Raw genomic sequence first — 26,159 nt, forward strand, 5'->3', positions numbered from 1 at the left:
CAAAACCCCTGACCTCCAGCTTAATGTCTCCTGCACTAAAATGTGGTGTGAATTAATATCTATTTTGCTTTTAACCATAGAGTGTGCAATTACACAGTAATGCAGCAGACTGTTAAACTGTTAATCCAATTTAACTGATTAAGCACCTTAACAATAATACCAGGATCAATCGCTGGCTAATTAACTATTAAATTATTAATTTCTTTAAAAAGCAAGCCTAGTATTGTCTCATATACAACTATTCCATGACAAAATGAAGAAATCAAGCAGAGAATATTTTCTTTGAGACTAACTGGCTCCTTCTGCTTTCTCCCCACGCCCCTCCCCCTCACACCCCTTTTATAAAGAAAGTATCTGTCAGGGCGCCTGGGTGGCTCAGTCTGTTATGTAACTCACTTTTGATTTCTGCACAGGTCATGATCTCGGGGTGGTAAGATCAAGCCTGGGTTGGTCTCTCTCTGTGTCCCTTCCCCCATCTCCACTCATGTGTACACTCTGTCTCTATCTCTCTCTCCCTCAGAAACAAAAAGTATGTCATTCTTTCTTATGAGAAAAAGAAAAAGAAGTTGTTTCTAGAGCATTCCTTTCTTCCCACCATTTTTCCATTAATCATCTCCCAGTGCTCACACATACAAGCCTCGGATCAACTGAATTTTATAGCTTCTAAATTCTTCACTCACACTCTTACCTCTGCTTATTTTACCCTCTTGGCTTCTCCCTCTTTTTTTTTATAGTGTGGCCCACATATACCAGAATCACCCAGAAATGCACCCAGAAGATACATATTCTTGGTCCCACTTCAGCTCTGGGTAGAGTTGGAGAAGCCGAAGTTCCCCTACACAATTCATGTGCACAATAAAGTCTGTGACCTGCCCTGATCCCACCAACTCTCAAGTACAACCTAATGCCTTTCTTCTTCAGAACTTTCCCTGACCAACCTTATCTTCAATTATCAGCATCCACAATCCTACCCGCTGTCACATAAAGAATCTTACAGCAACATCACTCCCTTTAACTGACACTCTAGACTCTTAGCATTTAGTACTATTTGTTACCCATTTTGTGTATATACACTCATTCCTCCACAGGTGGAGAATACGTTGTTCAAAGTTATAAATCATGTATTGTAAATATTAACCTCTGACATTATGTAGCAGCCTCAGTAAGTACAGAAATGTTTTAATTGATTGATTTATCCAGGAATGCCAGGAATATAAGCAAATACAGCAAAACTGTTAACAATTTCAGACTACTGGTATAAAGGTTAAGGATACACTGATGAGCTAACCCAGTCTAGCACACAGGAGTTCCATAATCGAATGCCTACAGAATCCAGGCAAGGAACATAAGAGGAGTGGACGGAAGGCAATAGGGAGTACTAAGGACTGTGGTAAACAAGGGACACATGACAAAACCCAAAAGATCAGGAGCTATTCAGACCATGCTGGTGGGCACAGGACCCAAGTGCTGCCATATATTCTAATTTTTTGTCCAACTGATAATAAACTCCATGTGAAATCTCCTAGTTTTTAACATTGGCAATATTACTTCAAATAAGTGTTTTAATTGTAAAGGCTGAATAAAATACATTTGAGGGCCATACTTGGCTTGCTGGTAGCCAGTTTCCATTTTAAACTCCAGAACCCAGAAAGGGTCCTAGCCATCTTCTATTTATTCAGGGTGGGAGGTTAAAGAGAAATATACATCTTATTCAGGAAAATACATGCTTAAAGGAATTTTTAGCCAAAGATGGGAAAAAGTCTCTTCTTCTTGCCAGGTCCAGATGAAATAATAGACCATTTTTTTTTAAGACAGTTTGTAAAAATTCATGATTCTAAGAAACAGAATACAGACCACAGGATTTCTGAAGTCTCCCTAATCTCAGCTCAAAATAACATAGAGAGATACTCAGATATTTCCGACAGTGATTTCTCAGCCCTTGATGACTGAGACCTCTCATCCTAAACAGCTGTTTGTTAGTTTCTGACCAAAATGAGATCATCTTACTATACTTTTAAACAAGATATTATGGGCATCTTTCCCTCATGATTTAAACCAATGTATATTTCATGGATAGGTGATTCAAAATTTAACTAATTCCCTACTGTTAATATTTTAGGTTGTTCCCAATTTTTCACTATGTTAAACAAAGCTGCTATAAACATCTTTGAATTGTGGCAAATCCAGGAAGGTGAATAGAGAAGGAAGGACCAACACATTCTATTTTTCCCTTTGGCTGACAATAAAGCTTGCTTAATTTTATGTAAAGCACCATGCGAGAGCCTCTTCAAGACCACCTCTCAGGCACCTGGGACGCTCAGTGGGTTAAGCGTCTGCCTTCAGTTCAGGTTATGATCCCAGGGTCCTGGGATAGAGTCCGGCATCGGACTCCCAACTCAGTGGGGAGCCTGTTTCCCCTTCTCCTTCCGCCTACTGCTTCCCCTGCTTGTGCTCTCTCTCCCAAATAAACAAAATATTTTTTTAAAAAAAGACCGCCTCTCAACAAGATTGCTGTCCCTAATCCATCCACATAGTATTCCTCATGCTGTCATTGGCCCACCACCTGTAATCTTGAGCACTTGTCCAGTTATATCCTTACAGTTAACCCTTAGATGTGGAATTGCCAGGTCAGATAATAAGGATATACTTAAGGCCTTTGGTCCACATTGCTAAATTACTTACCAGAAAACTGTACCTGGTTCAGGCACCACTTGTGCCTAAGAGCACCTAGGTCTCAACCTCCCTATCTAGCGACCTTGAAACACCTTAGGTTCCCTCAATAAAAGCAGCTGAGTACACATTCATCCATTTTCATAAGACAAACACAATGGGAATCTCCTTAGGTACTATGACAGCTATTTCAGACATAGCAGAGGAGAAACTTTATTGTGCTGTAATCATTCTATGATGTTGTACTTAATCCAAGAGGAAAGGCAGTTTGGCTTAAGTGAGTAAATTCAGAGTTTGGTTCAACAGGTTCGAGTGCAAATTCAGACTCAGTTTGGAATCTCCGCTTGGAACCAGCTGCTAGCTGGGTGATCTGAACAGACCACTTAACATGTCATAGCCTCAGTTTCTACATGTAAAATGGAGACAATAAAATAAGCTTTGTATGATAATACATACAAAACACATAGCAAGAAGTCTGGCACACAGTAAGATCTTAGCGAACAATAGCTTTAGAATGTACCCACAAAACCTTATCAAATTACAAAAATATAATGAACCCAATCTTTAATATTTTATCTTCTATACTATATTTGATTTTCATTAATATTGCTTAGACATTGTACCTATAATGTTACATATTTTGAGACTTAATTAATTAAACAAACTTCATTATTTCCACTTCAAAATAAAAATGCTTTTTTCTTGAATTCCATGAATGAAGTCATATGGCATTTGTCTTTCTCTGACTGACTTCGCAGAGCATAATAGTTTTAAGCAGTTTATATTTATTGCTTTATTTGCATGTGTGTTTGTCATAGGATAATAATTAATGAATTGAAACATCTCTGAGAGGTCATTAAATTAACTCTTTTCCTTTGACAAAAGAGGCAGGAATATGCAATGGAAAAAAAGACAGTCTCTTTGACAAACAGAGCTAGCTAAACTGGACAGCTACATGCAAAAGAATGAAACTGGACCACTCTCTTACACCATACACAAAAATAAACTCAAAATGGATTAAGGACCTAAATGTGAGACCTGAAGCCATAAAAATCCTGGAAGAGAGGACAGGCAGTAATTTCTCTGACATCAACCATAGCAACATTTCTCTAAATATGTCTCCTGAGGCAAGGGAAATAGAAGCAAAAATAAACTATTGGGACTACATCAAAATAAACAGCCTCTGCACAGTGAAGGAAACACTCAACAAAACTAAAATATAATCTACTGAATAGGGGAAGATATTTACAAATCACATATCCAATAAAAGGTCAGAATCCAAAATATGTAAAGAACTTATACAACTGAACACCAAAAAACAAATAGTCCAGTTGAAAAATGGGCAGAAGACATGATTAGACATATTTCCAAAGAAGACATTCATTTGGCCAATAGATACATGAAAAGATGCTCATCATCACTCATTATCAGGGAAATACAAATCAAAACCACAATGAGATATCACCTTATACCTGCCAGAATGGCAAAATCAAAAACACAAGAAACAAGTGTTGGTGAGGATGTGGAGAATATGGAATCCTCATGCACTGTTGGTGGGAATGCAAACTGGGGCAGCCTCACTGGAAAACAGTATGGAGGGTTCTCAAAAAAATAAAAATAGAACTACCCTAAATCCAGGACTCCCATTACCAGGTGTTTACCAAGAACACAAAAACACTAATTCAAAAGGATATAGGCCTCCCTGTATTTATTGTAGCATTGTTTACAGTAGCCAAATTATGGAAGCAGTCCAAGTGTCCATCGATAGATGAATGGATAGAGAAGATATGGTATAAGTACATCATGGAATATTACTCAGCCATAAAAAAGAATGAAATCTTGCTATTTGCAACAACACTGATGGAGCTAGAGAGTATAATGCTGAGTGAAATGAGTCAGTTAGAGAAAGACAAATACCATATGATTTCACTCTTATGTGGAATTTAAGAAACAAATTAAAGAAACAAAGGGAAAAAAGTAAAAAAGACGGCAGTGTGCCGTGACTCATTCCAGGATAGCTGGGAAGGCCAGTGGGGAGGGTGGATCAGCCCCCCTCTACCCTGCTCTCTTCGGAGGGTGGGCCCAGCTCCCCCCCAAGTGTTACAGCCCCCCTCTGTAGCAGTGTTAGCCTTTAGCATTTGGGTTTTTTCCCCACAATATTAAAAAAAAAAAAAAAAAGTCAGGTGCCTGGGTGGCTCAGTTGGTTAAGAGACTGCCTTTGGTTCAGGTCATGATCCTAGAGTCCCGGGATCAAGTCCCACATCGGGCTCCCTGCTCGGCAGGGAGTCTGCTTCTCCCTCTGACCCTCCCCCTTCTCATGCTCTCTCTCTCATTCTCTCTCTCTCTCTCTCTCTCTCTCAAATAAATAAATAAAATCTTTAAAAAAAAAAAAAGTAAAAAAGAAACAAATCAAAAACCAGACTTAACTCTAGAGAACAAACAGATGGGTACCAAAGGGGGGCTGGGTTGGGGATGAGTGAAGTAAGTGAATGGGATTAAAAGTAGACTTAACATAATGAGCACTGAGTCATGTACAGAATTGCTGAATCACTATATTATATACCTGAAACTAATATAACACTGTATGGTAACTATACTGGAATTAAAAACTCAATAAAAAAATTTTAAATATCTTTTTCAAATTTATTTGGCCATATTCACTTGTATCCATTCTTCCTAGTCACCCTGTCCCTCTTAGAATTTTGGCAATCTTTCACGGATAGGGTAAGTCCATGATGTCTACATTTCCCAAGCATACAGAGATTTCTTTTTTCTTTTTTACACATACCAGTAGGATTCTCAAGTAAATGAAGCTTTCATTGTTCCGACAGCAGTGGCTTTGATGGACTATTTGGCTCACATATCCCCTAAGTGACTCAGTGAGAAAAAAATGTACATTCACAGGGTGATTTTCGAGACTAGAATGATTTCCTTTCAAGTGTGCTAAACATAATGCCAAGCCCCAAGGAAGCACTGGCAATAGAAAGTTCGGGGTTGGCCAATCTAATCCTCAGCACTTCTCAAGCACATCTTAATTGAAGAACAATTTGCAGATGGAACAATAACAATATGGACTCCATATTTATACACATAACATATCAAATCATTTGTCAGTCATCTTCTAAGTACCCGGGTCATAAAAACAGCTCTCAAGTCATGGAGGCCGTATGCTTAAGCACACAAATTAGATAGTCAGAGATTCTGTCCTTACCGACCAAGTGACCTTACGATGGTTACTGAACCTTCCACAGCCTCAGCTTTCTCATCTTCTAAAATGAGGGTAAATAAAAGAAACTACCTCCATGGAAACATTAAGAGAATTAAATAAGGGATAATTATAAAAAGTGCTAAGCCGGGTACTTAGAAATCAGTAAATATTAGCTATTAATAACTTTAAAGTATGAAAGCTTCAACAACCATACTGCTCGATCTCTTTCTGGTTTTCTGTAATTTTTTTAGTGCCCTCTTCCCCACATCTGCCCCTCCTGTCCGCCATTCACTATGTACCCCCATCTACTGTTCTCCTTACAGTGGCTCTGAACCATCTAGAAACGTGATTCACCAAGATTCCCACGGTATAATACAACCTAAAACACAAAATTTGTGTTTCCTTCAGACACTCTCTTTTTAAGTACATGACATTATCCATGACATTTTGTTGCCACTATTTTTATTTAAAGGATAATAGTTTGCCTTTTTCCAACAAAGTTTCCTAGCCCTTACTTTATCTACCTCACATCTTATAAATCCTTACCACTATTTATTTCCCTAAACATAAATCTTCATCTTCTAAATCTTTGCTTGCCTCTAATTGTTCATTATAGAAAAGGTCAAGAACATTATAAAATGCCTTAAGAATTTAATGATTGTCATTTACTTTTAATTTTTGACCTGTTCCATTCTTCCTTCTGAATCCTGCAGACCATTTCACTCCTTCTGTTACAAGACCATTTCTATGAAATGTGAGTACAATGTAAAAAAAGAAAAGTTTTAGAGGATTAATTTATGTTCTTTACTAATTTCAAGAACAGTCATGAAGTTTTCAGATCAAAGGATGGTTGTTCCAACTGCCCTACACTATAATCTAGTGTCTATAATCTGGCTGAAATTTTTTTCCTCTCTAAATTTCCAAGAGGTTAAAAAATTATTACTGCCTCTGGCAAGAGGTTGTTTGGAAGCCATATTGATTGGCTTGTTTCCTAAGCCTATTGGCTCACAGCGCTACAGACTAAAAAATGTTTTCCTTCAGTAGCTGAGCCAAGATAACTTGAAAACAAGCAGGAAAGCAGTATGTTAATTTAAAAGATGGAGTATTATAATATCCATGATTTCAAAATACAAATCCCACACATTCATTTTGTGGGGAAATTGGTGCAGGAGTAGCTGATGGTTGAAAGACTGAGGAGAACAGAGAGCACCTTGGCCTCCACACAGGGGCATGGAGCCTGGGGGCACCAGCTCCCGACAGGGAGGAGGGAGACCTAGGAGTCAGCCCCACTCTTGGCTCCATGCCTGCTTCTGCCATTTAGTTCTCGTTGGACAGAAGGCAGAGACTGGCCAAGCTGACATCTCAGATAGTGATTCTAAGTCTTCAGAAAGAGCAACAATTTCTCCACTGCAGTGTCTCCTAAGACTGATTTCATTGCTGTACCTGGGACTGGTATTGATAAATAACCACAAATGGGCAAAACACAGCTGTAGGAACAGCGGGAGCTCACTGCAACCCTTTTTGATCGTCTCCACTGTCTTCTCTTAAGGCCCAGGCTGAGACAGTCCTTCTCAAGTTTCCCCGAGCAGACTGCTTCCACTGTGGGGGTTTTCCCCTCCACTCCAAGTCTCTCTTTATTTATACCAAAACGTAGGCTGTGGGGTCTACCAGATTTACAGCCAGTGATTTTGTAGCAAAACCGAGCAGTCTTTCCTTTTTCTTTCTTTTTTTTCCTTCCTTTCCTTTCCCTTTCTTTCTTCCTCCCTTTCTTTCTCCTTTTCTTTCCTTTTCCTATTCCTTTTCCTTCCTTCTCTTCTTTCTTCCTCCCTTCCTCTCACTCATTCATTCATTCATTCCACTAATATTTACTGAATCTCTGTATATCCCAGGTATTATGTTAATAACTGAGATACCACAGCTCCCTACGCTCCCAGATTAAATACTGCTCCTGGGGAGCTTTCCAGCTACTGAGAGAGAAAGAGACAGAACCTTGAATCAAATACTTAGACAACTGACTACAAAGTTGCAAACGAGAGGTACCTAGTGCTTGGGAGGAAGACCCCTCAGAGGAAATGATACTCAAACAGGATCTACTGGATTAACATAAGTGAACAAGGCAAAAGGAGACAAGAGTCTCCCAGAAAAAGAGACGGTGTGTTGAAAACCTCTAGAGAAAGAGAGAGTCTAGAGTTTATGAGGAGCTGAGTAAAGGCAAGTAAGACGAAGTGTACAAGGTGGGAGGGAATGTTGTAGAATTGCATGCTGGAGGAACCCAGATCAGTAAGAGCCTTGTGGGCGGTAAGGAGTTAGTCTTATGCTGAAATCAATGCGAAGCTAATCAAGGGTTTTAAACAAAGTGATGGCATTACCTGATTTGCATTTTAAAACAATAACTCAGGCTACAGTGTAGAAATGGACTGGAGCAGAAGCCAGATTAGATACAAGGAGGCCAATAAGAAACTATTGCAAATTTCCAAGCAAGAAGTCATTGTTATCTAGAATAGGATGGTAGAGGCAATGGGGGAAATAAGAAATAGACACAAGAAAGAGGGAAAAATGATCTTCACAAACTTCAAAATGTCCTTCAGCTCTATTCAATAACAACTTCTTTTTTTTTTAAGATTTCATTTATTTATTAGAGACAGAGAGAGAAAGAGGGAGAACACAAGCAGGGAGAGCAGGCAGGCAGAGGGAGAAGCAGGCTCCTGCTGAGCAAGGAACCTGATGCAGGACTCAAACCCAGCATCCCAGGATCATGACCTGAGCTGAAGGCAGACACTTAACTGACTGAGCAACTCAGGCGTCCCTCAATAACAACTTCTTAATAATACATGATCCTGCAATTGCACTACTAGGTATTTACCCAAAGGATACAAAAATACTGATTTGAAGGGACACATGCACCCCAGTGTTTATAGCAGCATTATCAACAATAGCCAAATTATGAGAAGAGCCCAAATGTCCATCAACTGATGAATAAAGAAGAATGGAATATTATTCAACCCTAAAAAATAATGAAATCTTGCCATTTGCAATAACATGGATGGAGCTAGAGTGTATTTCGTTAAGCAAAATAAGTCAGTGAGAGAAAGACAAATACCATATGATTTCACTCATATGTGAAATTCAAGAAATGAAATGGATAAACACAGGGAAACAAGAAAAGAAAGAGGCAAACCATAAAACACTCCTAACTATAGAGAAGAAACTGAGGGTTGCTGGAGGGAGGTGGGCAGGGGAATGGGTTAAATGAGTGATGGGGATTAAGGAGGGAACTTGTGATTGAGTACCAGGTATCACTAAATCCTACTCCTAAAACCAATATTACACTATGTGTTAACTAATTGGAATTTAAATAAAAACTTAGAATACAAATAATAAAAAAAATTTTAAACCCACATCAAAAAAATAAGTAAATAAAATAAAAAATTTAAAAAAATATGTTTTAAAAGTGAGTAAGAACAGCAAAACAAAAGCAAAGTAACTACCCATCCAGCACCAAAGCTGTGGCTTAACTTTAAAGTTGTATGAATACATCAGCTTAAGAGTAAGATGAAGTTCTTTTTTTTTTTTAAGATTTTATTTATTTATTTGAGAGGCAGAGATCATAAGTAGGCAGAGGCAGGCAGAGAGAGAGGTGGAAGCAGGCTCCCTGCCGAGCAGAGAGCCCGATGCAGGGCTCGATCACAGGACCATGGGATCATGACCTGAGCCGAAGGCAGAGGCTTTAACCCACTGAGCCACCCAGGTGCCCCTAAGATGAAGTTCTGAGCACCAACAGGGTGACTGTGGACACACCATCCAACACTCTGCATTACTGTTATCACCAGACCCTCCCCTTCTTCCAATGCTGTTGTCTATGAACAACTGATCCTGGGTCATTTTAGTGAGGAACACCTCCTTCCAAAAGAATAAGGTTCACGCATGTGGTTGCAAAGGTTTTGAAAGATTGGACATCCCTCCTATTGCTCACTCAGCATACTTTTCAATTACCACCTGCTATGCTATGTGCCAGGCCCTGTCAAGGTTCTGCTCTTGAGGGCCTCACAGTCTGCTAAGCAGAAAGCATGTGAACAAATAGTTGTTATTCAACAGGACAGTAACAGATATACAAATTATGGGGGTGAAAAAGACAGATTTTAAATTAAATTAAGACAGCAGGACAACAGAGATTTAGGAGAGGGAACCGGGAAAGTTTTACAGACATAAGATGCTTTAGCCTGCCTCATGAAGGCCCAATGTGCTGTCCTACAAAGTTTGAACTTTATCCTCTACATGGTAAAGAAGAAGGGCTAACTTGTCTAAGACTGATTGGCTGTAGTCCAAAAAAGGAAGTGGCCTCCAGTAAAGTTCTATGGAAACCAGCAGTGGCCCAGTGCTGACGGCCCCCAGTCCTGCCCAGTGGCAAGGCTGGGATCCCAGCACTTCATGCCAAGAAAGAGGATAGTTCTTGTCTAACCATGAGCTGACTGATACATCCTCCTCTGGTCAAGGTGGGTCATTCACCTGCATCTGCAAAGCTTGTCCCCTAGCTACCAATCATGGCTACCGAGGGCTTTCCATTACTTATGGACACTGAGCTGGTAAGTCAGGCCAGGACAAGGTTCTATTCTATTCCAGTACTATTATATCACATCAGTCTTTGAATCACATCAGTAAAGGCACTAGTGCATCTATTCCTCATTAGACAACTAAACAGCCCAGCTCAGTTTCAGGTTCCCTTTCCTAGGATCTAGAACATCTTGAATTTCATTATTTCTAATGACAAAAAGGCAGAGAGTATCTGATGTATCAGATAACAGGGTGTCTACTAACTGCTACTTGCCCTTCTCCCTGAGTCTTCTCCAGTAAAAACTGCTCCCACAAGCTTGGTGAGTGTGCTGTGTGGCCATTTCCTCTTGCTTCCAGGGTGGGCAGAGAGGAGACAAGAAAACAGATTTACATTCTATAACAGCAACACTGGCAGCAGGCTAAAGGATATGCAGGGAGGCAAGGTGATGGTCGTGAAATTATTAGAGAGTTCTTGAATTAGTCCACCTCATGCTGGTAAGTGTTGAACTAACAGTGGTAGAGAAGTAAGAAAAGAGGGGATAAATTCAAGAGATAGTTACAAAATAAAACTGGATTTGGATAGTGGTTAGTAGGGCCGATGGGTTCAAACGTTAAGATCCAGGTGTCCAGATTAGGTGATTGAGTGGGTCATGATCTGGGACAGAGAATAAAGAAAAGAAGTAGGACGGGGAGGGCAGGAGTTAAATTCTGAACATGTGAAAGGTAGGGAACCTATAGGCCACTAAAGATAGTACCAATGGGAGAAGGGACTGAGTCTGTTTTTACTCCATTTTACCATTATTTCCCCAGGAACTAGCATAGTACCTAGCACCTACTACTAGTTGTCCAATAAATACCTGAAGGAATGGTGAAACTTTCATTTTATATAGAATCATCAAAATTTTAGGAAAACATAGTTTTGCTGGTAGCAGGGCATATCCCTGTAGGTAGTAAGTCTAGCAAATGTGAAAGGGAATTTCGGATGCCTCAAAGCCCTAGTTTACATTTCGTTCCAACTCTGACTTTATTTTGTAGATTCCTGACTTGCTCTAAATTTCATGGGCCATAGATAAGCACTAGATTTTTTCCCGAGTCCACTAATATCACAGGCCTTTGGATTTCAAGAAATCTTCCAATAGCCCCCATGTCAGTCATCTAGAAGACCTGTGAACCATAGTCCTTTCAGTTCTTGCTGACCTTTTGTGCTGCTGTCAAAGTCTACATCAGGCTCTAACAAAAAGCAGTAATTTGCAAATTTAAGTTAGGGTTTTGGAATTAACAACACTTTGTGAATATAGGCTATTATCTGGATAGTTGATTAGACCCAAAAATGTATATAATATCAGAATAGACTGAACCCTAAGAAAAGAAAATTTAAGCAAAATTATTAGATTTTGTATATTTTACAAGAAGCTGTTAACCAGTAACAGAACACCTCGGACAAAAAGATTACTGAGTAAATTTGATATACAATTGCCTTTTTCTCAGCACCTTTTCTTTTTTCTTAGCGAAGAGCTAAAACTCTGAGGCTGGGTAGATAGAAACAAATTTGGGGGAAAAAATCCTATGCATAAGAGTTTTCAGAATAGGGGCACCTGGGTGGCTCAGCCAGCTAAGCGTTTGACTCTTGATTTCAGCTGTGGTCATGATCTCGGGGTCGTGACAGCAAACCCCACATGGGGCTTTGTGCTCAGTGGGAGTCTGCCTGAGATTCTCTCTCCCTCTCTCCCCCACTCACACATGCTCTCTCTCTAAAATAAATAAATCCTCCCCCCCCCAAAGGGGTTTTCAGAATATAAAATGTTGATTACCTGAACGCCTGAGTGGCTCAGTGGGTTACGCCTCTGCCTTCGGCTCAGGTCATGATCTCAGGGTCCTGGGATTGAGCCCCGCATTAGGCTCTCTGCTCAGCAGGGAGCCTGCTTCCCCTATCTCTCTACCTGTCTCTCTACTTGTGATCTCTCTCTTTCTCTCTGTCAAACAAATAAATAAAATCTTTTAAAATAAAATATAATGTTGATTATCCCCCAAAAGCACAGTTTCCTTTTAAGTCAGCAGAAGTGACCCACACCCCCATCCTCTCACTACCTACATTTCCCCACCACACTTATCCACTCATCTATTTTTCTGACAAGCTGCCAATACAATGTCTTAATTAACAATCCACCCAGATTCTCTCCTTCACTTAGCTGCTGCTCCCTCCATTCTGTCAGTCTCCACAGAGCTAGGCCTAGGAGAGAACCTTATGTTTCTGTCTGAAAAATTCTGCTTTCTCAGAGTCTTCATTCTCAGCCTCTATACACAATCCTAAATCTGCCACTGCAGATTCACTCAGCCTGAGTCCAGGAAATGTGGATCAATCCTGGCTATTAGGGGAATAAGGTTTGGCGAGTGGTCAGCCATAGCTGTGGAAATCATCATCAAGTTATGCCTGCGGTCTTCTAGCCTAGACTTTGAGGTGTGGCTCTGGGAACTTGTCTTCCATCTTATTTTTAAAACACAGCCCCAGGGTGCCCTTCCAAATTATCAGTGACCAGCTCACATGCAGTCCTAAAACTATGCTTCAGCCTGTTCTCAAAAACAGTCCCTAATTATGAGCCCAATGCTGGGGACTCCCACCTTGTTCCCTTGAGTGGCTGCCTTGACCAAATGATCCATTCCCAAGCCTCTAGAAGGGTGGTCCTGCCTTCTTCTGGCCATTACCTCTTCGAAGCTGCCAGTTACTAAAATCTCCAGCCTGGTGACTGGGAACTTGAAGTCCACTGCTATTTTCACCCTACCAATTCCCCCATCCTGTTGGGCATGTCGACCCAGAAGTTCAGAACCCTGCGGATCACAGGATATGAGTAGTCAGGCCATGAGGGATGGCAAGCATACTGTGCTATCTCCTGTGTGGAAATTACAGGCCAATTAGTAGGGGAGACAGTGAACTAAACAAATACAAATGTTAAGAAAATGTTCTCTGTACTCACTTGTATCTTCTCATTCCCTGACCACATTAATTAAGTCAGAGAAAGTCAGTGTTGATACGATACCTCCCCATAAGTTAATCAAATAAATCTTTATGCATTTAAGAGCTGTCTAATATAGGATGTCTGGGTGGCTAAGTTGGTTAAGCATCTGACTTTGGCTCAGGTCATGATCCTGGGGTCCTGGGATCAAGTCCCGAGTCAGGCTCCCTGCTCAGTGGGGAGCCTGCTTCTCTCTCTCCCTCTGCTGCTCCCCCTCCTTGTGCTTGTTCTCTCTCTCTTTCAAAGAAGTAAATAAAATCTAAGAAAAATGACATCTAATATAATTAAGAAGTGCAAATAAACATATCAATAGCAGAAATGAAACAGAAGCCTACAGGCATGCAAATGCTCAAAACTAAAACAAAATCATTGGAAATTCCCTTCTACAGCTGGACCTTTGCCATAATAATAAGAACAAAGACGAAGAAACCAATTGGAAAGAAAGAAAGAAAGAAAGAAAGAAAGAAAGAAAGAAAGAAAGAAAAACTTTTTCTACAGGAAAACCTTGTCATGTCACCAAACCTAAAAAGAAAATGTTATATGGAACATTAACACCTCCTGAAGAAAGTTATCATTCCCATCACACTACAGAATGAGATTGGACTCAGTGGTAATTGGCATCATGCATCCTTTTCAATTGTTCCCAGGAATCCAGAAGGCTGAGCCATAATCAGTCTTTGTACTAAATTTTACACACTGTCAAATATTTTAGAAAGGCCTGCATCTTGGTACAATAGAGCATTCCTTACATTTAATTTTCATTTTGTTCTCAACCATAGAAAACCTGTGAATGTTCACTAAAGAAAGGTCTTAATTTGTAATTATTTCTCTATTTGCAAAAGAAGAAACCTTAGCATTTACCTTCAGTTCCACTGTGGGGCAGTTCCATGTACTACCCCACTTCTAAACATTTGCTTTCCTTTCCTACGAAGGTAACAGATACTGTGACATCCTGTGGCCATCACTCTCCTCATCTCCTCAGTTACATAGCAATTTCAAGAACACCAAATATGAATTCATTTAGATATACGATCTTAATTCCCTAAAAATTAATAACTTCTCTCACACTGCACTTTCAGTTTATCATAATTATTACCCAACTATAATGACATGAAGTACAAGTGGCAAAGTCTGTAGCATTCTCCATTACTGCTTTATGTTTCCCTAAGTCCCCGACTCAACAGATTTATCTCTTCTTACTACTCAACGGACTGGAAAATTAACTTCATTCCTTTTCTAGTAGTGTTTTCCCCCCACTGGTTTCTAGTACTACCAAAACGTGAAAGAGACGTTTGCATGCCATAAAAGCTTTAGCAGATAATAACAGTGAGAGTATTAGATGTCTGTATAGCGCCTTCGTTACAAAGCACTTTTACTTCCATAATCTCATTTTAACTGTTTCTCATCATAACACTGAAATACACAGACCAGGGATTGTTAATCCTGACTCGAATAAAATTCAGGCTGATAACTGGTATATGACTTGTCTGGAATCACAAATGTCATCATACGAAGGACAGGTCTAAAACCTCGATCTTTAAATTCCATTCCCTACGCAGTTCTCTAACATTGGCACTTGGCCAAGAGCAATAGAGTAAATGACCTGAATTATTTAATGGTAGTGGGATCATGTTCTGGATTCCTATAATAAAGCAGCAATGTGCAAAGTATAACTTGCTTCCCTTTGAGAACGTGGAGTTCTCTATTAGAGATGCAATATTGTGACTTATAAGAAATATATATATTTCATCATTAAGATGACCAAAAAACATTTCTCATATATATCTGGTCTTCGTCCACAGTTCCTGTCTCACACCTCCCCAAATCCTTGGAATCCCCTGAATGCTAAGAGCCCTGATAGCACCTATTATCATATTTGGTCTCTTGCCCTCAGTTCCTGAAAACCCTTCAGAATTATAAAGATGAAATGGAAGTCTTGTTATTCATAACAAGGCCCTTTCCACCACAACGAGGTCTGTGTTAATAAGGTGACTTTTGGAAAGCACCTAAGGGTGGGGGTGGCTGCCAGACAACAAACCATGAATAGAGGACTGGAACTTTCAGTCCCACCCCCTGATTTCCCGGAAGCGGAAAAGGGCTGGAGGTTGGATCAATCACCAGTGGTCAATCATTTCATCTCATCGTGCCTGTGTAATGAAGCCTCCATGAAACCCCAAAAGGATTGGGTTCGGAGAGCTTTCATGTTGATGGACTCGAACACTTCCACCTGCCACCATGTTGGGCCCCAAGTGTCAGAAGAACAGAAGACCCTTTGTCTGGGACACCGCCCTGTTTTCATGTGGCAGTTGATTGTACCCTTTAATATCCTTCGTAGTAAATCAGTACTATAGTGAGTAAGTGGATTTTCTGAATTCTGTGAACTGTTCTAACAAATTAATCAAACTGAAGGAGAGGTCATGGGACACTCTGATCTGTAGCAATTCAATCAGAAGCACAGATTAACAACTTGGACTTAGCAACTAGGGTCTGAAGTAGAGGGTGGTCTTGTGGGACTGAGACTTTTGTCTATGGAACATGATGCTATCACCAGGTAGAGCGTCAGAATGGAGTTGAATCGGAGGACATCCAGCTGGTGTCTAAGAATTGCTTGGTAAAGTGGGGAAGCCTCCACACACAAGTTGAAATTGCGCCCAGGAACCCAGTTAATAGAAATCAATATAATGTAACTGGTCTTACTCCTTCTTTCATTATGGACTGCTAGGGAGCTCAAAGTCAAAGGGAAACTACAGCGCCATACTGGAAACCAGTTTCAAAGGGACGCTACAGTTTGGTATGGGACCTTACAACTTGCATAACTACACTTTATTTTTTTTTTCCAAAATATCTGTGAACGAAACTTCTCCATTTCTTCTAGGGATACTCCTATAATGGAAGTGAAATGCCTTTAAGTGGTTTCAAGGTGACTGAGTGATAAGAATGAACAACTACTCCACCAGAACCAATGTCTTTTTAAGAAAATAAAAACAGGGGCACCTGGGTGACTCAGTGGGTTAATCCTCTGCCTTCGGCTCAGGTCATGATCCCAGGGTCCTGGGATTAGCCGACGTCAGGCTCTCTGCTCAGCAGGGAGCCTGCCTCCCCCCCCCATCCCTCTGCCTGCCTCTCTGCCTACTTGTGATCTCTCTCTCTGTCAAATAAATAAATAAAATATTTTTTAAAAAAGCAAGATAATAAACAATGGAAGCTTTGATATCAGACAGGCCAGGTTTCAGATAACAGCCCTTCCAGTTGCCAGCTCTAGAACCTTGAGTAAGATTATTAAATCTTCTTGGTCTGTTTCATCCGTGAAATGAAGACAATAAAAACATCCATATGGAGTTGCTGTAATGATAGCATAAGATAACATGAGAAGAAGCTGAGATCGACAGGTCAGCACATAGAGGGCATTTGCTGAGAGCTGAAATACCGCAATTCACAACTTCCTTTTGCACCTAGACATGCCCATATGACTGAATCCTGACCGCTGACACATCAGCAGGATATATTCCATATTCCCTCTTCTCTTTCCTTCTTCCTCCCAACGGGATCCTGGACAGAACCTGGAAGGTCCTGTGGCCATCAACTAAGGGCATTCAAGCATCGAGATAGGAGCCTGGGAGCTTGATGGCACTGTGTAGCCATCACCTGACCCTCAACTACCCACCTGCTAGTTCTCCCTTTTGGGAGATAAATAACTGCCTATTCCATTAAGCCTCTGTGCCAAGTTTCTGTTATAAAGGAGGTAAACATAAGCCTGACAACATGAACCTAACACAGATTTGGCAAAGATCTATGTCCACCAAACATCAGTCCCCTTAGTTTCTTCCTAGTCAAAAAGGTACATGATTGGAAAAATTATCATAATAATATTGATAAGCAGAAAAACAAGTTACCAAATGCTGCAGATTATATAGTATAATCCAAATTTCATTAGCAAGGAGAAAAAAATTGCTGTGAGACTCAGGGATATCCAGAGGCTCAGAAGATTCTATTAAGCACATGACTGTGAAAGGAAAAAAAATGTGTATTTTCATTTTAACAAAGCCATTTAGACAAAACTACTTCAGAATGTCTTTCTGGGTTTCCCACAGGCCAAGGGCAATGCGAGTCTAGGCCAAGTGGAACACGTCAGAGAGCTTATGGCAAACAGAGGAGCTGGAAATATGTCTGCGGTGCATTAATGATGCTTTGTGATTCTTTACAAATGGCCTTGGGTGAATATTCGGAGAAAAAATGGCTAGTCTGGCTTCTGATTTATATCACATGACTATTCAGCACAACATAAGTGAATAGTGAGCTGACCGTGTTTTTATTACACCAAAAGGAAATATTTTTCAGATTATAACTGCACAGTTGTGGTTTCTAACATTCCTGCTGCTCCCTTGCTCATTTCCAAGGAAATTTATGCTTTTTCTGGGCATGGATATGTTTTAGGTCAAAATAGTATTTATTTAGGTAATAGCTGCACACATGGGACCAGGCAAGCTTAAAAGGGACAGTCTTTGGCGAAGCAGGAAGGAAGTGGGGACGCAGAGGATGGGAGTGTTCTCAAAGCAGGAACACTCACCGTCACAACCCTCCACACACATACTCACACACACACACACACACACTGTATATTCTAGAAAAATCTATGTAAAGGTGAAACTTCAGCCCTTTAAGCCTCATAATATTCAACTAATACTTAATGAAAATACATGTATAGCACCACTTGGAAATAGCTGCATCAAAACATCCTGCTTGGTCTCCAACTGTTCAAGCAAGGGCACATCAGGGGATTCCCCCGGGGAGGACAAAGATAGGAAGCCCTAGGCAAACACCAGCAGCTAAAAATTAGTATCTCTATCAAGTGGGAAGCCCTGCGTTAGGCCCAACACAGAAAAAATACCCTTGTTCCTCAAAAGCTCACAAGATGATATTGAGATCAGCAGATAATGACTCTCGGAAAACTGTAACCTGTGGATATGCAGTGAGGCAGCTAACTGTATATGAGGCAGAACTGAATGAATTTGATAACAACACTATAGGAAGTTATGGGAGGTCCAAATAAGAAACTATAACGGGAAGGAAGGGAGGAAGTGGGGAAGGGGTAGGGAGGGAAGAGAGGAAGGAAGGAAGAAAAGAAAGAGAAAAAAGAAAAAAGGAAAGGAAAATGAAAAGAAAAGAAAGGAAGAATATTATAATTAAGGAGATTCACTGTCGCATCTCAAAGAACACTGGTGGGGTGTCTGAGTGCCTCAGTTGGTTAAGTGACCCAAGACTCAAGCCTTCAGCTCAGGTCATGATCCCAGGGTCCTGGCATCGAGTCCCATGTCGGGCTCTTTGCTCAGCAGGAAGCCTGTTTCTCTCTCCCCCTCTGCCTGCCATTCCCCCTACTTATGCTCTCTCTCTATCAAATAAATAAATAAAATCTATTTAAGACAAACAAACAAACAAACAAACGCACACTGGCTCTCCAGGGGACCCTCCTTGGACCCTCCAGCCCTGATTCAGGGCCTGCTACATTTCCACAATACATAGAGGATCTTGTATTGCTTCTTGGCAACGACTCCAGGAGCAAGAAAAAAACAGTGGATAAAGGTACGGAGTAACAATAATGATGATAGCTAACATATATTGAGCATGTAGGGGGAACGTGTAATAAAAATCAAGATTAACATGTTAGAATACATAATTTAAAATGGGGCATAGAATTATACATCTGAGTTAGAGCATGAGTGATTTGGCATTATTTTGCTAAAATTCAGGGAAAGAAGGGATGCTTTGTTCAACCAACAGCATTGAGCCTAACCCATTCAGCTGCATTTCTGCCTCACTAGCACATACAACTTTCTTCCCACAGGAATCTGAATGAAGCATATCAATTAACTGGAAACTTAGCTTCCTGATATCAAAATGGGAATATTGCACAAAGGAATAATAATGGAGTGAGGGCACAGGGATATATACCATCCTTTTTATTGCACACTGGTTTTCTGGGATTTCTACAAATTAGTCATTTCAGAATCTCAGCAGAAAAATACACGTGTAACTTTAAAAAAAAAATCTATTCGTTGAATTGGTTTAGCTCTTTGTCATTACTGTGCACACACACAATGATGTAATGACTTCTGCTTCCTAAGAAAAACCATTTTTCCTTATTATTCAGGGACGGTTCCTTGGTCTTACAACCAGCACAAAGAAGTACAGAATTCATGTGCACACACTTTAAAAAGGAAATGTTTCCTGCTATCTTACTGCTGCAACTGACAGATAAGATGGGAGGCTAGTTTGTATTTCTTTAATCATCTCTTTTCTTCAAATCTATTTGCTAGCACAACGTTAGAAGTCAGTTGGGATGACTGAAAACCCTCATGTATAAAAAGACTATTTTGGATTTCTTTTAAAATTTTTCTATTTGATGAGCTTTAAAGAAGATTGCTTCCTTATCTCTTCTTCATTCATAGCAAGTTGACATCAGGTTTTGTACATAAAGGATACTGGGGATTGGCTCGTTTACCCTCCATTCCATCTCTTTTCTAGCTTCCTGCTGAAGCCTGATTGTTTTAAAAACTGCCTCTCCTGGACTTCTCTGCAACTAATGTTCCAGACGCAAATTAATCTGGGCCATTAGATGCACTTGAGGGTGATTTAGAAGAAGATAAATTGGAACCCATCTTCCCAACCCTGTTCCTGTCACAGGCAGTTGTGACCATGTTAATGGCAGTGGCAGCTGGGGCTTTCTAATCTCTTAACCACAGTTATGGCAGTAAAGTCTTGAACTTAGTAATTCCAGGAGCCACTCTTGACTCTCACTTCTCCATTCTTCTAAGGCTCTTTTAAGTACCTAATTCCCAATAAGAAGTATCTTTCTTCTAAAAATACCTAGGAAGATTTCTGTTCCCTGCCTTAAACCCTGACTAATGCAATTATCTCCTTCATTCCTCAGTCTGAAGATGCAATATACGAACCACGACATTTACAACATGCTTCATGTCTTCAAAGACCATGGACATGCATTATTCACATCCATCCTGACCACTGCTCCGTGAGGTGGAAGGACAAGTACTGCTCTTGCCACTGTACAGATGAGAAAGCCGAGTCTCAAAAGAGCTGGGTGACTTAGCAGGGCATTCAGTTAGTAAGAAATGGAGAAGAAATTCAGTCTCACATTTTATGGCTCTTAGTCATTTCCTTTGACACTGAGAAGCCTCTCAGGGGCAAATGGAGAAGAGAGAGAAAACACATGGATGATGGCCAGGAATTCAACCTTCTATTTCACTACTTTAAAATAAAAAATTTTGGAGGGTGCTTGGGTGGCTCAGTGGGTTAAGCCTCTGCCTTCGGCTCAGGTCATAATCTCAGGGTCCTGGGATCAAGCCCCACATCGGGCTCTCCGCTCAGGGGGGAGCCTGCTTCCCCCTCTCTCTCTGCCTGCCTCAATGCCTACTTGTGATCTCTCTCTCTCTGTCGAATAAATAAATAAAATCTTTTTTTAAAAATAAATAAAATAAATTTTTTAAAAAATCATTACACACTAAGATCATGAAGCTCAACTAAAATATCTAGAGATGAACTAGCAGAGATGGGCTAGTTCACAGAGTGTGTCTTTGGATTTGGCAGAGCCTGTGCCTCAGCTTGATTAGGTCCCTCCTTTGAAGCCCCCTGCCTATTAACACGGACACACGAAAGGCCCGGCTCTGTTTTCCAACTCTTAACTGTGAATCCCCTTTCTGCCCAATCATCTGGCCAAACCAGGAGTGGCTTGAAGACTTGGGGAGGCTAATCTTCATTTCTCCATTTCTTCCTAAGGGCAGTTTCACCTAAGAACCACCCCCCTCTCCAACCTGGGCTCCCTAGAAATAACAATTTCTCTATTTTTCCCTTTCACTGCATATATTTTAGTAAAACATTTTATTTCATTGCTCAGGAAACCCAGAAGAAAAACTATAAGTAACCAAGGCTTCATTTAGACCACTTCAAAAATGATGGAATTCATTCCCTCCATATTCGCCACTCCACCACTTAAGAGCAGTGTCTGACCACAGGATTAAGATCCAAGAGCTCTAAGAAGCAAACTTCTAACCATATGGTTCCCAGTCCTCGAGAACACCCGTCCTAAGAAAACATTCCAGTACTGCAAATCTTCAAGATCATTCCATAGCCAACCTTGAAACACTAGAATTCCACAATTCCTGACCTTGCTTCCTTCAGTCTCATAATCAGAAGTGCTAAGAAAACTATTACTTTGGCCCCTGCATGGAAACATTATGTGATTTCTTCAAAAAAGGTGACAGCTATAAAGAAAAACATTTATAATGAAGAAGAGAAGAAAGGAGATGAAAAGGAGGAGATCTGAATTGTTAGGCAAACTCAATTATCTTTTCCCTATGATGTCAAGATACATGGGAAACTATACAGCAAGGCAACAACAAACTCTACTAACCTGGGGGAAGAGAGAATAAGTTGAATTGTCAATGGTGAATGAGTATAAAAACTCCCCGTCATACCACATGCTCTTCCCCATGGGGGAATTCATTTTAGTCATAGCAAAGAGATGGGCGGGGTCACAGCAGTCTTCCATCTGTTTCCTAGGAGAGAAAATAGAGAGAGAAAAGAACAGCAGGTTAAGGGAGCGGCAGACTCATTCACTTGTCATTCCTACCGAGATGTGCAGCCTTACCTCAGTGCCGGCTCACACAAGCATCTGTGTCTCCACGGTTATTAAACTACTATTAATTCACTCTTCCAGCCCTCAAAATGCATGACTAGAATCTTTTTTAATAAAAAAAAAAAGTTAAAAAAAATACTTTAGCTCTCAGATGCAGCTAAAATGTGTCTGAAGGCAAACATGATCATTATAATTGCAGATTTGTTGATTGACTGAAACCTCCAGGCCCAGAAAAGATTGGAGAGTCTTCTGGAGACGTTGAGCTATGCAGCTGCAGCAGAAATGTATCTTTATGGTGATTTAACAATCAGGGGGATAAGTTCAATGACCAGGCACTTTTACATGTAGGAAGTAGGGGATGCACAAAGTGGCCCAAAAGAAGGCATGCCTCCCAAAACTGGGGACAAAATTAAGGAACAACACCTGGGGAAAATCCTTCTAAATAGAAATAGAATGAGATGAGCGATGTGATTTCAAACACCAGCGAAGCCTTCTGTGTTCTAAGTGGTAAATCTCATGGGGCTTTTGGTTCTTACTTGGTCTGACCTCTTAGCAGTACTGGGCACAGTTCAGCACCATGACCCCTGAGAAGGGATCCCCAGTCCTTTAGCATCTGACATACCAGGGTCTCCTGGGTCACCTCACTCCTCTGGGCTAGTTCGCAGGTGGCTGGCTCTTCTGCTTGACCCTCAGTGGAAGCCCTGTCACTAGTCTACAAGCCAATATTTACATTCTTCTCAATTTAAAAATCTGTCATAAACCAACTCTGTTTATTCCCTGTGCTCTCAGGAGTAAAAGAGCTTATTCCCCAGCCCCACCTTTAGAAGGACCAATGAAATACACTGCTAACGTAAACCACTTCTGAGTGGTGCCCCCACAGACCTGCTTGCTCAGACATCTTTGGCCACCATAGTGTAGAAGCTTAAAGCTGAAAGGGGAAGGTGATGGGAGTACTTCAGTTCAAATCCTGGCTCTGCCACCTACTAACTCCATAACTGGGGAACATCCCAGCTTCACAACCGGCCTCAGACATTGTCTTTGAGAATTCACTAAAAATGTTCAGGTGGCACACACAGTACAATTTCAATACATGTCATTACTACATAGTCCCACTTTGCTGTAGAAGTGAATACACCGTGTCAGTGTCGGGGGTCCCCCCCTCAGCCAAGGGCCCTGACACTCTCCCCACCACGCGGTGCTTTTCCCAGCATGCTCTAGTTCACTTCCTCTTTACAAGGGTTTCCATAGAAAGGATGGGGGAGAGGGGCTCAGGAAGAAAGCCTTCATCTTATCAAATTTGCTAGAATTTGTGGGTTGCCTGAACGGTTCAGTTGGTTAAGCATCTGACTATGGATCTCAGCTCAGGTCTTGATCTCAGGGTTGTGAGTACAAGCTCTGCATTGGGCTCTGTGCTGGGCATGGAGCCTACTTACAAAAAAAAAAAAGTTACTAGAATTTAGAATTTTCATCACTTCTTGCTCTGACATCATCATTCCATCTCTTACCAGCTGTGCCTCTTTCCTCTACTCCTCCATCTTCATTAATCATCAGTGTTTCATCACCTAATAGGTGGCCTGAAATGGAGGCAGTCAAGTTACACAGTGACTTGCCTGCATTTTGTCAAAAGAGTATCCTAGACACTATATTCCATAACATAAAATTAGACACGGCTTAAGACCACTCTGGGCAGGGGCTTGAGTGGTTCAGTCCATTAAGCGTCAACCTTCCATTCACGTCATGATCCTGGAGTCTGGAGATCAAGTCCTGCATTGGGCTCCCTGCTCAGCAAGGAGTCTGGTTCTCCCTCTGCCTTCCATCTGCTTATGCACCCCCCGCCAGTCAAATAAATAAATAAAACCTATTATTTAAAAAAGACTATCTTTAGAAATAAAGAGAATTATCATAGGTATGAATAAATTTTTGAGTCACTATTACAGGCCTGGTGATATTTTACCACTTTTCATTTTTACAATAACCCTAAGATATAATTAAGAAACAATTATTATTATTACCCCTGCTTTGTATCTGAGGAAATGGAATTAGGGTCATTCCAGGACTTACTCAGGTCACACCAGTTCGATTTAGGCTTTTTCCTCTGCGTGCTGCCTGTTCAGAACCTTTTTGATTCACCTTTACCATTCTCTGCCCTGAAGGAATGCTTTCTAAACAATAGCCAAGCACTTGCACTGTACCCAGTGCCTTTAGAGATATTTTTCCACTTGATCTTCACAGTGAAAGACCTTAGAGCTAAATTGCTTTAAGATTCTTTTTTCAGAAACTTATCATGGGTCACATAGCTATTGAAGTGGTGGGGCATGGCTTTGCTCCCAGTTTTTTGCCTTTTTTAAAAAAAATCTCACGTCAGTACTTCCAACCAGACCATAGCTCTCACCTCCAAACCAAGCTAAATTTGCCATTCAGTACAAAGTGCTACTGGAAATTCAGAGGAAAAACTGGCCATGGCCATATAATGACACCTCCTTTTGTTTAGAGCCTGGCTGCTTATATATCCTTTCACATTCATTTCTTCTTTTCATCCTCAAAAAACTGAGTTCATTACATTATAAACCTATAATGCAACTGAAGCTCAGGCCAAGAGACTTGCTCAAGTTCATTAGGTTAATAAGTGTTTGTATAATTATTAATAAAATGTGTGTTAGATGTACTCAAATCTACATCTCTTCCTATGGCATCACCATGGTCTGAGCAATCAGACTTTAGTGGGAAAGCCAAATACTCAACGGAAAGTGTCCCATGTGTACAAATATTTTTTTTAAAAATCCAAGAACTATAGCAAATTTGTAATAATCTTATCACCATTTGCAAGATGAGAGTACTTTTCCTATCATAACTCTCAAACCTTTCCCTCCTCCCAGAATGCCTCCTCCTCATCTCTTGCCATGCCCCTCTCCAGAAGAGGATCAGAAAGTGTGAAATGTGTGCACTCCTTTCAGGAGGAGTGCCTGGGAGGGTGCCGCTAGCTCACCAGCTACACTGGCCACAGGAACAACAGCGGTAGGAATAGTACCACCAGCAGTAGTCATAGTAGCCACAGTAGAAGCAGCAGTCATGATTTTCACAGAATTCTCACCGAACACTATGTGAGGTGCTTGGGATAGAAAACTGAATTAAACAGACCTGTCTTCAGAAAACGTGCTCAAGAGGTGGGCAACCAACAAGCAAGTCACTACTTAGGAAGGCTGGAGGGTGGGGCCAGCGCCATGACAGATGTGCACAGACAGCTGCAGTTGCTCAGAAAGAGGAGGGCATGAAGTCACACTCTGGGTTTCAGGAAGGGTTTCCTGCTCTGAGGTCTGCAGCCTGGGAGGAGCTGGCAGGAAAGAGAAGGACGCAAGCCATCTGAGGCAGGGAAGCTGCTACAGGGGTATGAGACAGGAAGACTCATCCCTTCATCAGAATACACAACACAAATACTAAGAAATTGTTGACAGCTGACTATTGAACATTACCTCCATCCAACCTGTCGGGGATCCCGGAGAGATGACATATACCAGCTCTTAGCATTTTTAGTCAGTTTGGTCCCCCTCCCCTTTCTCATGCTTTACCCTAATGTCGCCTATTATTTGCTTCTTTGCAGCAGACAATAAAATCGCAGAGTCAAAAAAGCAAAAGTAAATCCCTTTCTATTCAAGTTTAAATTTGCAGATTATGACATTTCAGATGAGTGTAAATTGAGTAGTGGAGCCAAAATTTAAATACTTTTTATTATTCAAATTCAAGCTTCAGCAGAGTTCCTATCAAATGATGCCACAGTTGCACAGAGAAGGTAAATACGAAGCCTGGGAGTTACTTACTAAAAACTCACTCAGGTTATCACCCCCTTCTAATGAAAGCCATGCATACCAACTAAGCCAAGAGAACCACCTGCACTGATGGTGTCCACCGACAAGGAAGACTAAGCTTCTGGGAAACTAAACAGGCAAATAAGGATGAAAATCCACCCATTCAGTTAATAATATCCCGTATCAAAATGAACCTTCTGAGACTCTCTCAGATTCCATGCTCAACATTTTAGTTACCAGAGATGAAGAAGGCTGGGAAGCTGTTG

The 26,159-nt window shown here is 40.8% G+C and overlaps 1 protein-coding gene across 2 annotated transcripts in view; it reads right to left on the bottom strand.

Moving 5' to 3' along the window:
- Positions 1-26,159, bottom strand: part of ST8SIA1 (ST8 alpha-N-acetyl-neuraminide alpha-2,8-sialyltransferase 1) — a 153,572-nt gene that overhangs the window by 80,945 nt on the left and 46,468 nt on the right. The window contains exon 2 of one of the 2 annotated variants that reach the window (XM_004775978.3): positions 21,866-22,010. In XM_004775978.3, coding sequence (XP_004776035.1) covers positions 21,866-22,010 — 145 coding nt within the window. Of the gene's footprint in view, positions 1-21,865; positions 22,011-26,159 lie in introns of those variants that run through there. The other variant, XM_045073158.1, reaches the window with a different exon arrangement.

Source organism: Mustela putorius, unplaced genomic scaffold (genome assembly GCF_011764305.1).
Source record: "Mustela putorius furo isolate JIRA1106 unplaced genomic scaffold, ASM1176430v1.1 tig00537227_pilon_pilon_pilon, whole genome shotgun sequence".
NCBI lineage: Eukaryota > Metazoa > Chordata > Mammalia > Carnivora > Mustelidae > Mustela > Mustela putorius.